This window comes from Marmota monax, unplaced genomic scaffold, assembly GCF_021218885.2.
Source record: "Marmota monax isolate L192 unplaced genomic scaffold, Marmota_monax_Labrador192_F-V1.1 WCK01_AAM20220418_F8-fsc00007, whole genome shotgun sequence".
NCBI lineage: Eukaryota > Metazoa > Chordata > Mammalia > Rodentia > Sciuridae > Marmota > Marmota monax.
In genome coordinates, this window is record NW_026692781.1 from 3,409,510 (window position 1) to 3,422,514 (window position 13,005).

The following is a 13,005-nucleotide window of genomic DNA, read 5'->3' on the forward strand; positions in this document are numbered from 1 at the left end:
GAACTGAAGTCTACTACCCACTAATCTGTGGAATACAGCACACATGAATGCCATCCCCAAATGGCCTCAGGAAAAAGCAAGGAAAGCATGCCTGCTGATATCCACAGACTGTATAGGCCAGTGATTGACAGAGACGGAGGGAGTGCATGTATAAAATGAATATGCATATTATGCAAGTATATACACATGTGTATATATAAATGTAAATACGTGTAACTGCAGATATGCACACACATATCAGAGTCTTGACATGCAATGGAACTGAATTAAAGGGTTACAAAAGATTTTAGTTTCAAAATCTGATAAACATTGACTGAGAAGAGCATTCTACCATCCTACCATACAGGTTGGTTCAGGAGATAGCTGTTTGGGCCCAGAGGAGTTACAAATGATCCAGAGTAAATTTCAAATGGGGAGTAGGTGTGAAGAAATTGTATGGCAGGGATCAATATTAGAGGGCGGGCTTTTGATTCTGAAGGAGCTTATAGCTTTGGAGGTTCTAAAGAAGTAAGGCATAAAAGCAAGTACTGGTAGTGAGAAAAGAGGGCCAGGGACTGCCACCTTGCACATAAGAGGTCATCTTGATGGCAATTCTATGGCCTGAATTTACTTATTAAACAGTGTTACTCAAAGGACCAGTATGAATATTTTTAAATGTTGTATTTCCATTTCAGTTAGACTCATATACACACACATTTACATTCTGGGCTTTTAGGATAACGTCCATTTTAAGGACACTTAAAAGTTCATAGTCATTTACCTCAAATGATCCCTGTGCAGTCTGTTAATCTTACCATATTTCCCTAATAGATTCACTCCCTTGTTCTCTTGCACAATTATCTTCTTCTCTTCCTATTACCTTTAACACCTTCTTTCCTTCCTATCGTAAACAATAATTTCCTTATTTTCCTGGACAATACAAATAACAGAGAGGACTTTCATACCACCCCCAGGTCTATCAACCTCCTGGGAGACTCTTTTGCTGCCTTCCCTCATGGGACTGCACTATCCAGCACTGGACCTTTCATTCTCCTCTCCAAGGCTGACACCTACACGGCTATCTGACTTTGACCCCTGCTTACCTGCTTAGGGACATCAGCCTTACAATGTTTCCTCTCTCAATCTTTTCTTCTTATAATCTTTTTCTTCTTTTCTTCTTTATAAGTAAGTGGATTTTCCCACTTACTTATAAACATGCTTTTAAAAAATCTCTCTTTACTCCATATTCTCACTGACTTATCACCCCATTTTCTTGCTCCCCTGTATGAAGAATTTCTAGTAAGAGTTATCTGGTTTAACTAATGATCTGTCCTTGGTATCATTCTTCCCATTGTGTCTTGAGCTCAGTGTGATAGTGCTCTTGTCCCCGTCACTCCACTGAAACAGTTCTTGCCAAGGTCAAAAATGTATTTTGCCAAATACAATGGTGAATTCTTCATTCTCATTGTATTTGATCTATTATCAGCACTTGATGCAATTTTACACTCCTCCACTATGGAGACGCTCCCTCCATTTGGTTTATAGGAGCCTCATTCTCCTCTCCTTATCCAGTCTCTGCCTCTCAATCTGGGTCTGCTTACCTGTGCATTACCTGTGATATTAGCCCTCTCTCCACTTTCTCTCACTCCCTAGATGATTCATCTGATTTCATCATTTAAAATGCTGTATGCACCAACAGTTCTCAAAGTTACATCTCTAGCTCAGATATCTCTGAAATCACACATTCAAATGCCTAGTTGACATCTCCATATCGATACCTAATAGATGATTCAAACTCACCAAGTCGAAAACTAAATTCTTGATTCTACTCCAATTCTCTTGTCCAACTCAGGAAACAACAACTCCAATAACCCATATTTTCAGGCCAAAACCTTGAGTAATCTTTGAGTTCTTGCTTCTTACCCAGAAGTCAATTATTATTTACTACCTCCATTAGTCCCCATCCTGGTCCAAGTCACACCATCATTCATTGAAGCTCTGTAGTCACCTGTTGAGGGGCTTTAGCTGCCACCCTAAATGGTCACTACATAATCAGTTCTCTATTAAGCAACAGCAGAGCTCTCTTTAAAATTTAACAGAGATCAATCATATCACTCTTCTTCTCATGGGGCTCTAACAGCTTCCCATACTTGAAGAGTGAAAGCCGAAATCTCCTCCACAAGCTACAGAGCCCTACATGACTGGGCTCCTGCACTGACTATGGAACTCATCTCCTACCACTCTGCCCATAATGGTTTCCTGCTTAAAACTTGCTTCCCAAATAGAACCTTACAATTGCTGTTCACTCTACCTTGTGGCTTGATTCCTCTCTTCTATCACAGGGTCTGTGGGCTCAAATACCACTTTACTCAGAAAGGTCTTCTATGGTAGGCAGAACTCTAGGACAGCCATAATAGTTCTGTTCTCTGCTATATATGTCCTGCACAATCCTCTCCCATGGAGTATAAACAGGACCTGAAAATAAGATGGGATATCACTCCTGGATTAAGTTACAATACATGGCAAAGGTGGAGGGATTTTGCAGATGCAATTATGGCTTTGAATCACTTGGCTTTGAGTTCATCAAAGGGGAGGTTACCCTAGGTGAGACTGACTTAATAGACAAAGTCTTTACCAGAAGGACTAAGACCTTGGAGGGGAAGGAAGATGGTCTCCTGCTGCTCTTGAGAAAGCAATCATGTTGTGGAACTTTTGGTGGAGGGGGTGGCTTACAAGAGTTAAGGGCTTCAGCCCACAACTTTGCCAATAGTCCACATGAGCTTGAGAGAGGACCTTCAGCTGCAACAGAGGATTCCTTGCACTCAGTCTTTGAGTCAATGAGCAGGTGACCTAGCCAAGCTGTGCCACACTTCTGATCCACAGATACTCTGAAATAACAAATGGCTGCTGTTTGAAGACACTAAGCTTATGGTAACTTTTTACATAGCAACGGAAAACTAATACACCTTCTCTAATGTAGAATAATCTTCCCCTTGCTTTCTATACTCCTGACATAGATATAGACATATATTTTCTTTCAGAGAACTGATATGACAGAGAATTGATATGACAGAGACAGAATTTGAATACTTAACATTTTTCCTCTCCCTGACATTAGAATGTAAGATCCCTGGGATCAAGAAATCTGTCTTTTCTGTCTGCTACTGTATATCACAGCACCCAGAACAGTACCTTGCACTTTGTAGGTGCTCAATATGTACAGAATGTACATTTACATTAGCACAGAATGATGACAAAAATGTAAAGGCAGTTAACTTTTATTTTTCAAAGGCTACTTCTCAATGAAGTACAAGGACTCTCAACAACACTAGCCATTAGGGAAATGCAAATCAAAAAGATCACCCCAGTTAGAATGGCTATCATCACAAAGACAAAAGAAAACAAGTGCGGGCAAGGATATAGAGGAAAGGGAAACCAGTTATACTGTTGGAGTAAATATAAATAGCCATTTTGTAAATGGTATGGAGGCTCCTAAAATAAATAAAAATAGAACACATATGACCCAGAAACTCCAGTACTGGGTATATATCCAAAGGAAAGGAAGCCAGTGTGTCAAATAGACACCTGTACTCACTTGTATGTTTATGGCGACACTATTCATGATAGACAAGAAATGGAAATAGCCTAAGTGCCCATCAGCTAACGAATGCATAAATAAAATGTGGTGCAAATACACATACCATGGAGTACTATTCAGTCACAAAAATAATGAAATCCTGTCATTTGAAGCAATATAAATGGAACTAGAGATCATTATGATAAAGGAAATAGACTAGACATAGAAAGACAAGATGATCAAATAATCTCTCTTATAGGAAGAAGTTTAAAAAGTGAATTCTATAGAAATAGAGAGTAGAATCGTGGTCTTTAGAGGATACAAGATTAGGAGAGAAGGGAGATAGGAAAAGATTGGCGAACAGATACCAAAATATAATTAGAAAGGAGGAATAAATTCTAGAGTTTCATAACTCTAGTTTCATAACTCTAGTGTAAAGAGAATGTATACTTTACAACAATTTATTATATATTTTAAAATACTTTGAAGAGAGGATTTTGAGTCTGTCCAACACTAAATGTTTGAGGTGATAGAAATGCTAATTTCCTTAATTTGATCACTAGACACTGTAAAATGTCAATTATACCCCATAAATATGTACAATCATTCTGTGTCAATTAAAAACAAAACAAATTTTTTAAAAATGAGTGGCTTCAAACAAATGCCAGAAGACCTGACCCTCCCTTAAACTACTAAATGCACTAATCAATGTTTTAGGTTAAGATTAAAAGAGAGATTCATCCAATGGGAAAGTGACATTTACCCAAACATTGTATCTAATATGATACACAGATGATCATGACTGAAATATGTGGTGGGCATGACATATGTCAATGCTCACAGGTGGATGTTCTAGTGATAACTAAGTCACACCCAGAGTTTTAAAATGAGCTGTGGTTCAGAACTAAGCTTAGAAACAAAAAAAAATATATTGTTTTGGTTGCTGTTGTGTCATGACAACTGTGTCACCAATATGCATTGATATTTCAGAAAACAATGAAAACCTGAACTGATAAAGGAGAAAGAGTGTGCACTGCAAAAACATCACATGATCTTACTGCCATATTCCACCCTGCTCAGACCACATGGGAGTCCTGTTTACACATGGGCACTATGATCAAATAGGACATGGTTAAAACTGGGAAATAACTGCATGAAAAGACAGCTGAGTCAAAAGGATTTAGATTAAACAAACTAAAACAAATTCCTGTCCTGTGGAACTTTTTAGAACATTTAAATGTTCCTATGGTTTCCAAAAAAGGTGTGTGTGTATGTGTGTGTGTGTGTGTTATACAAACAGATGAATAGTATACATTATTTCTTAATTTATTTAAATGTAGAACCCTTCTTCATGGAGCAACATGCTTATAATCCCCAAGCTTATAAATATGACAACCTAAGACCCATAAAGGAAAAGGTAACCAAAGCAGGTACAGACTAAATGTTAACAAAAGTGAGCAACCAGGACTATAGGGCAAAGTAGAAACTATATTATAAGAAGCAAGGCTAAAGATATTTGCAGCATTTTTGCCTAGGAAAAGGGAAGATTGAGCCCTGAAAATATACAGATGACTCTCTCAGAAAAGAGAGGAAATGTATTTGTTTTATATAGTTCTAGTACCTAGAACAAAACAATAACTAGGGCAAGGCTCAGGATCATGCTTTTTATGGACACATATCTGGGGAGACTTTTATCCAGAAAGCCTGCCATTTACTCAATGGGGCATAATTAAAGCTCATAGGAGCCCAAAATAGGAAGGTCATTTGAATCCTCAGAAGGTTGAGGATTCAACAAAGTTTTTCAGTGTCAAAAGGGCAATTGTGGAGAAAAGGAGAGCTGAATTAGACTCAGGGGCTACATGAGCATCTAGCAGAAACACCATAGAAAAGAATCCTGCATATACAAAGCAGGAGCCTGATTACTAGATTCTCAAGGTCACTTGCAACTCTGTATACTCAAGGAGCAAAACTGTAAACTCTACAGTTTCACTCACCCCTGCACATCAATGACAAACACTAGACCTGGCACAGAGTAGGTTCCTCATAAATACTGGTTGAATGAATGAATAATTGAATAAGTGAAAAATAAATGAAAGAAATATCTGATTCTAAAGGCAAACAAAAGGGAACAGTCTGCTTCATTCCTTGGCAGAGGTAAATTTGCTAATTTCGAATAATAATCAAGGCTACTTTCAAATATCAGGAAAAATAGTCTTGTAATAGTTACACTTCTTGGCTGGGAAATCAACTCTGAATTAAACCACAACCAAGGTTCCTATAAGGTTCTCCTGGTAAGTATGTGAAAATGGACTGCATGCAGATTGACTGACTGTCAGAAGTAAAGGTGATTGGTGGTGATAATCTGCCCTAATGGACAAGACAACTCAGAGGGCAGAAACTAACCATGATGATAAACCCACTTTTTGTAGTTCTGAACATGTGAACATGTCATTAGCCAAATTTTATTTGCATAATTTTCCGAAGGAGAACACACAATACACCACACACACACACACAATTTTTTTAGAATACCTCCAAAATGTGATAATATTCTGACCAATCTGGTAAATTAAGCTATTTACAATGAGGTTAAGCAGTTTTCTTTTGTCTTGAGATTCCAAATGCTCAACAAAGAATATCTGCAGATAAACCTTTAAATTAAAAACTTCTTAAAATAGAAATAGCTTTCATTCACCAGACTATCAACTGTCAGGCACCATATTTGTATCCATTTCCTAGAAGAATGAAGGCTCTTTCAAAATATATCTGTCATTTCTCCACAGTGGCTGATCAAACCTGCCACTGAAAAATGTTCTGAACAGGCAACTTGTAGTACAAGCATGGTTTATTTCTGTCAGAGACTGACTGCTGGAGTGTGAAAGAAACTCATTAAAAATCTCTTACTGTGATCTTACATTGTTAAAAAATAAAAGGAAAAACCCCAGAAAGAAAGAAAAGAAAAAAAAAAAAAAAGCTTAGTGATGGGTACCCTGAGTCTGCAGACTCTTATATAGTGCTTTTCTCTCTTGGTCTTCTTTAGCAAGCAATTAAAAGAGCACAATTAGTTTGGGGAATATGGCATACACTGGTTGTTTGGGGAAATCAAGTAAGTTAAAACAATTTTATTTTATGCTAATGTCCTGAAAAGTTAATGAAAGAGATCAGAATATTGTACTATAAGAAAAATGATGGAAAATAAACAACAGCATTATTTACCTCAATCTTAAAACGAGGTTCACAGCGCAAGAAGCTTCTCTGTAGTCTTCACTCGCGTTGGGTTGGCCCTTTAAAAACACAACAGCAAATGGTGTTGGAAACTTTATTGAAAGAAGAATGAATAAGATCACCATATCCTTTAACCATGCATCCCTTTCTTTCTGGAAATTTCAAAACTAGGACTTCAGACCTGCAGGTTTTGTTTGGCCTCACAACACCTCTAAGTGAAGATCAAAATGATGCCCAATTCCCATTGCAAATGTGGACAGAATGTTTCAAAGAGAGAGACTCAGTAGTAGGGTGGACACTGTGAATGACTGGTACAAGCTGCAGCAAATTCAAAGTAGGGTCAGCCATCCAAAGTGGAGCCATCGAAAGTGGCACCCTATAGCTAGAGCAATGGAGTCTCACCCACTGGGCCTTGGTGATGCACAAAGGTTGGGCACCTTAAACCTTAAGGTGGAGAGGACGGTGGAACCAGTAGGACTGGCATCCATTTCTCTTTCTTGCCTTTCTCACCCACGGCCTATTTCCTTGAACATAGATTATCTATTTCAAGTGCCTGTGCCACATAGCCCCACCCTATTCCCATGAATCCTTAGCCACTAGTAGATTTATTTGTCTAAGAAGAGAAAAATAACAAGACTTCAGGGTCAAGACTTGGCTCTGCCACTTACCAGCTGTGTAAACATGGAACAAGCCCATGGAAAAGACTTGTTTTCCCCTTTACAAAGCAGGGGTAATACCTGCCTCAAAAAGTTTTGGGAAATAGATATACATGAAAGTGAGCCATAAACTATAAAATATTAAACAATTCTAGTTATTATAATCCCTTTTGCTATTTCCTTTGCTCACTTTGCTTTCTTTTTTGTTATTATTATTATTTGCCTTTCATCGTTCAGTGAATCCCTACTGTTTATCTCTTACTGAGTTGACTGACACAGCATAAAGCCCTACACTGAACTCTGGTTCTGCCTCTGACCCATGGTGTGACTTTGCACAAACTACTCAATCTTTGCAAGTCTTGATTCCTCAGCCATAGGATAAAGGCCAGGTTATCAGACCTCAAACAGGCTTTCCACAACCAAGAAACCCTGTTGCTCTAGCCATCTCCCAAATAAATAACTGCTTTCTAAAATAGAGATCAGGCAAGATAGAAACAAATTTAAATGAAACATACAGATTTAGGAAAAAATACTGTGATTCTAAGGCTGATGATGCTTTATAGTATAATCACTTTTTTGTGGTAGGAATGCCAAATTTTTATTGATTCTTTTTAGTTATACATGAAAGTAGAATTCATTTTGAAATAACTATAAAAGCATGGAATATATCATATTCTAATTCAGATACCAATACCTCTCCTTCCCCTTCCCTTTTCCTACCCCCTGCTCCCTTCCCTCTATTGATCTTTCTGACATTTGCCATAGTTATTTTATTTTTTTAATTAATTTCTGATGGATATACACGATGTTGAGATTCACTGTGGCGCATTCATATATGAACATAGGAAAGTTATGTCAGATTCATCCCACTGTCTTTCCTAATCTTATCTCTCCTCCCTTCCTTCATTCCCCTTTGTCTAATCCACTGAATTTATATTCTCTCTCCCGCCCCTTATTGTGTGTTAGCTTCCACATATCAGAGAAAACTTTGACTTCTGGTGTTTGGGGATTGGCTTATTATAACCTCTTTAAGAGCAGAAGTATTTGCCTACCAATTCTATAGCAGAACTAGAATGTGACTCTGCACTGCAACTCTATACCCACAGTCCTTGCCCTGAATTGCTCAGCATCCTTGACTACACTCAGCATGACTCACCGCACAGGTCTTCTGTCATACACCTTTTATAATAATGCATTGTACATGCATTTCACTGTCACTGGACTATTATTTTTACAAGCCAAGTTGTAGAGATGAATTGGCCCATAAAATTCAATAATAAAAGAATTATGAAAAGAGGTTATAGAAATCCAACCAAGAGCAAAAGAAAAGTATCAATTAGCTACAATGTTTTGTGGCTGGAATACAACAGAAGGGTGAGTCATTTTCTTTCCTTTGCATACTTTCCACAGTCCCAGCAATTTCAAAAGCATTCTAGTAATTTTTTCTTGCTCTTGAACCTATCATTAAAGGCTAGAGGTCGTGAAAGGATGGTCAATAATAACCATCCTTTTTTTCCATATCTATTCAAAGGGAGAGTTTATAAGCCCCAGGTTTGGCAATGTATTCTGAAATTGTCTACCTGCTTAAATGGTGGGTTTCTCTAAAGGTCTGCCTACAAAGCTTCTCTAATGGAAATGACTGGCAAAGGAACCTACCTGAGAGTCGTGCACGGAGAGGGACTGTATTTGCTCGGGGATACTGCTGGTGTTCACCGAGATCTGTTAAGAGAACCACCATGATATTACTCAAGGAAGCCAAAAGGAGACATCAAGGTCAATGTAGTTACACTGTGTACCAACTGCCAGAGACAATAATGTTCAGATCTTAAAGCAGTAGTATTTCCTAAACTATATCCCAAATGCTTCTGACTGCCTGCATTGGAATCACTCAGGGAATGTGCTATAAATGCCTGGGTCCCACTTGGCCTGTGATTCACAATTTTGTTTAGATGGGAGAACATCTGTGTCTTTAAAGGGTTCTCCAGGACGACCTGTAGGGTTTGAGAGAGCAACTCAGCCAAAGTGAAAAAGCATAGACTATTTGATATTTTAAATTGGATAACAACTTTTTTCATTAGATATTTTCATCTAATGAGAAGTTTTAGACTCAGTAAAAACTGCCCCTTTAATTATTACTGTAACTATTGATTGTAATTCACAAATGTATAAGGTTAAGTGGGTTTTTTAAAATAATTTTCCCCAACAGAAGGATCGGTTACATTTTTCTCTCAAAAATTGGAATTGTGGCCCTGAGCGGACACCTAAATCATTTTTACCTCACAACTGACTTTTATGAACTCTGCCCTGTAGTAAACCTTGAAAGACAGAAAACAAAACAAGAAACAACAACAACAACAAAAAAGAAAAGAAAAAAACTAAAGAAAAACAGCCATGAAAACAAATGAAAAGGATCTTCCATTTCTAACCTACTACCAATTCTAAAATAATCAGAAATTCTTTCTGGCAAAAATTGTCTAAAATTTAAGGATATAAAATTCATACCCTCTGAGCTTCCTCAAAAATAACTATGTTCATCCTGAACTAACAGGGGAAAGTACATTGAGGTCTGCAGTTTACTCTGAAGTACATCAAAAAATTCAGATGAGAATATGGATGAGTTGATGGATTTGCATGTCATAAAGCAAGTGTAAGTTATACCTTAGGTGATAGGTATATGGCATTCACAATGAAATGCTTTAATGTTGTATGTTTGAATGTTTTATAATAAAATGTTGGGGGGTGACTATGTTAGAAGAAAAAAACAATATCTGTTCATTAGCCAGAGGGCAATGGCCTACACCAAATACCTCTTGGGAAGAATCATTCAGTCTTATTCCCCAGTCTGAATTTAGGTTTGATGTATAACCACACATCACAACTGCCCGTACAGCATATCCTACCTTTAACCAAAGAACAACAGTAAGCTAAGCACCCTCACTAGCATTGACACAGAGGAGAAAACATCTCCTTTCCTTGGGGAGGCCCATCACCCACCCAGGTCCCTTATTCCTGGGCAGTTGGTCTGATGGAGAGCTTATGACTGGAGTGGGCAAGGGAACCACACATGCCTTATGAGTCACTGTGGAGGTGTAAGTGGCATATAACCAAAGGACCAGCTTCTATTCTCAATGGTGCAATGCAAATTATTCCTTGGAAGATGTCCAGAGGTGCTCAGAATGCTGAAAGCCCCTGTACAAAAATATCTTCCTTGACAATTCCGTGCAGTTGCTCAATATCACTATTGTGAACCCTCTCCATGAGACTAGAGGATGGCCTTTTGGTTATACTCTTAAATGAAAAACTTTCAAAAAAGAAAAAAATATGCTAACCCTTTAAGCAGCTGTTACATATCAACAGCATAATAGAAATTTATCAGATATATTCCCCGTTTTGAACAGTTTTCCCTCTCTTAAATAGAAGGGCATTTAAGAGAACAAATGTTTCAATAGAAAGGGGAAAGAAAAATAAATTAATGTTGGACACCACTCTATGACTAAACCTCAGTGGGGATCTGGGAGAGGGTAAAAGAGAGGAAAATATCTCAAAATGGACAGAAGAAAGAAAAAACATATGCTTTACAACTTTCATAGAACTCTGTCTAATCTTTTCTTTTTCTATTTTTAACACATAGCTAAATGAAATGTGGTATTTTGGTTTGTATCCAAGAAAAGAAAAAGAACATTAGTGGACAAATTAGTAAAATATGAATAAATTCTGGGGTTTAGTTGATAGTTATATAAAAATATTATTTTCTGAGTTGTGATACACATACCAGGATTCCAGGAGAAATTAACAAGTGTGAAAAACCAGGTGAAGGGAACTCTGCACTTACTATCTTTGTACCATTTCTCTGTCTAGAATTATTCCAAAATACGGTTTATTTTCAGAAATATAGCAGATTTCTGATCATAAATCTAACTTCCAACATTACTCAGAAGGCCAATTACCTATAGTGATAACATACTTTAGAAAGTGGCATAATTAAAGTATCATATTAATGCAGTCTAAGATAACTAAAGCTAACTGTAATAAATTTAGAGGCAGAAATGAAATGTTTTCTCCTTCTACATAAAGATATAGAAACAAATATGCAGCCAATCACAATGGCACACACCTGTAATCCCAGTGACTCAGGAGACCGAGGCAGGAAGATTGCCAAGTTCAAGGCCAGCCTGAGCAATTTAGTGAGGCACTGTCTCAAAATAAAAAAGGGCTGGGGATGCAGATCAGTGGTAGAGCACCCCTGGGTTCAGTTCCCAGTAGCACAAAAGTGGGGTGGAGAATAAAACATGTTTAAGAGTTGATGGGGATTTGGAAAACATGTTTCATCAGAAATAATTTTTAAAAAGCTAGTGGAAGTCTTAAAAACCATTACTTTAACAATAATGAATAATATAAGCAATAAATTTAACCTTCTCATTATACCTAATATCTAGTAAGAACATCCTCAATCTAAATCCACCTCAAATGCATTTCTCCTTGAGATAAGATCCCAGAGTAAAGAAACAGAAAGATTTTCATAATTAAGCTAGACTAAACTCTCCATGACAAAGCTCTTCAATGTACTTTTTGTGGGTCCTACTGGGCTTCAACCAAAAATATTTACTACTGTTTCATTAAGCCTGGTTGAGTAAGGACTTCTCCAAGAGATTTCTAAAAATGTTTTTCCTTCTGCCTTTCTCTTTCTTTTATTTTGAAATTTCTGATACACAGATATTTAAAACAGAATCTTCCTGATTTCTCTTTGGGTTTCTGGATTCAGCCTGATTTGTGACGTTTTTATAGTCAGTAGACCTTGAACCTGGCCACAAATCAGAATCACAGGATCAACCCTCTGAAAAGCATTGTAGCTGGGACATTACCCCTAACTAGTAAATTAGCATCTGTGGCTTTGTGATTGAATCCAGGCACCGAATATTTTAAATCTTTCACTTTCTCTGGTGTTGAGCAGGACTATGAATCATTTGTTCTCATGCCACCTATCTGAGGTGACGCTGTAAAAAAAAAATGTTGCTTTAACCGAAGCCCTAGCGAACATCTTCCTCCATTCAATGAAAAAACCAAAGGAAACTAAATTTAAAAATAAAGTTTATTTCACTTTTCATGTAGAAAGTTAAAAGTATAATGTAAAATTGACAAAAAGTCATTAAACAAGTACTTATTATCTCAGAGCCTGAAAAAAAGAAATTCCGAAACCACTGATCAAAAGAAGGTCAATAAGAGGATAACAGATGAAAAGTTGAGATAAGAAGATATATAAGTAGGAAACACTACCCACAAAAGGCACTCTGTTTCAGGCCTCAAAAGATAGAAGCTTCCAGAAAGCAGGTGCTCTTCTCTTCCTGTATAATTTCCACAATGGCTAACCCAATTCCAGAGACATCAGGTACAGTTTACATATTTTATCAATTACTTAACTATATTATCATGAATAATAATGTAATTATTAAACTTTAGTCTCTGAAGTTTTCTTCCACCCAAGTAGAATAAGATGATAAATAAATGAGAATGAATTATGTACTTATTACAAATCATTAATTACTAGTGGGTGACTAATAGTTTTGCAAG

At 37.2% G+C, this 13,005-nt stretch overlaps 1 protein-coding gene across 1 annotated transcript in view; it reads right to left on the reverse strand.

The window, feature by feature from the left end:
• Window positions 1-13,005, reverse strand: part of Stk39 (serine/threonine kinase 39) — a 266,714-nt gene that overhangs the window by 91,996 nt on the left and 161,713 nt on the right. The window contains exons 13-14 of the mRNA XM_046447447.2: window positions 9,094-9,156; window positions 6,773-6,840 (exon numbers count right to left, since the gene is read on the reverse strand). Of these exons, the coding sequence (XP_046303403.1) occupies window positions 6,773-6,840; window positions 9,094-9,156 (131 nt within the window). The remainder of the gene's footprint in view (window positions 1-6,772; window positions 6,841-9,093; window positions 9,157-13,005) is intronic.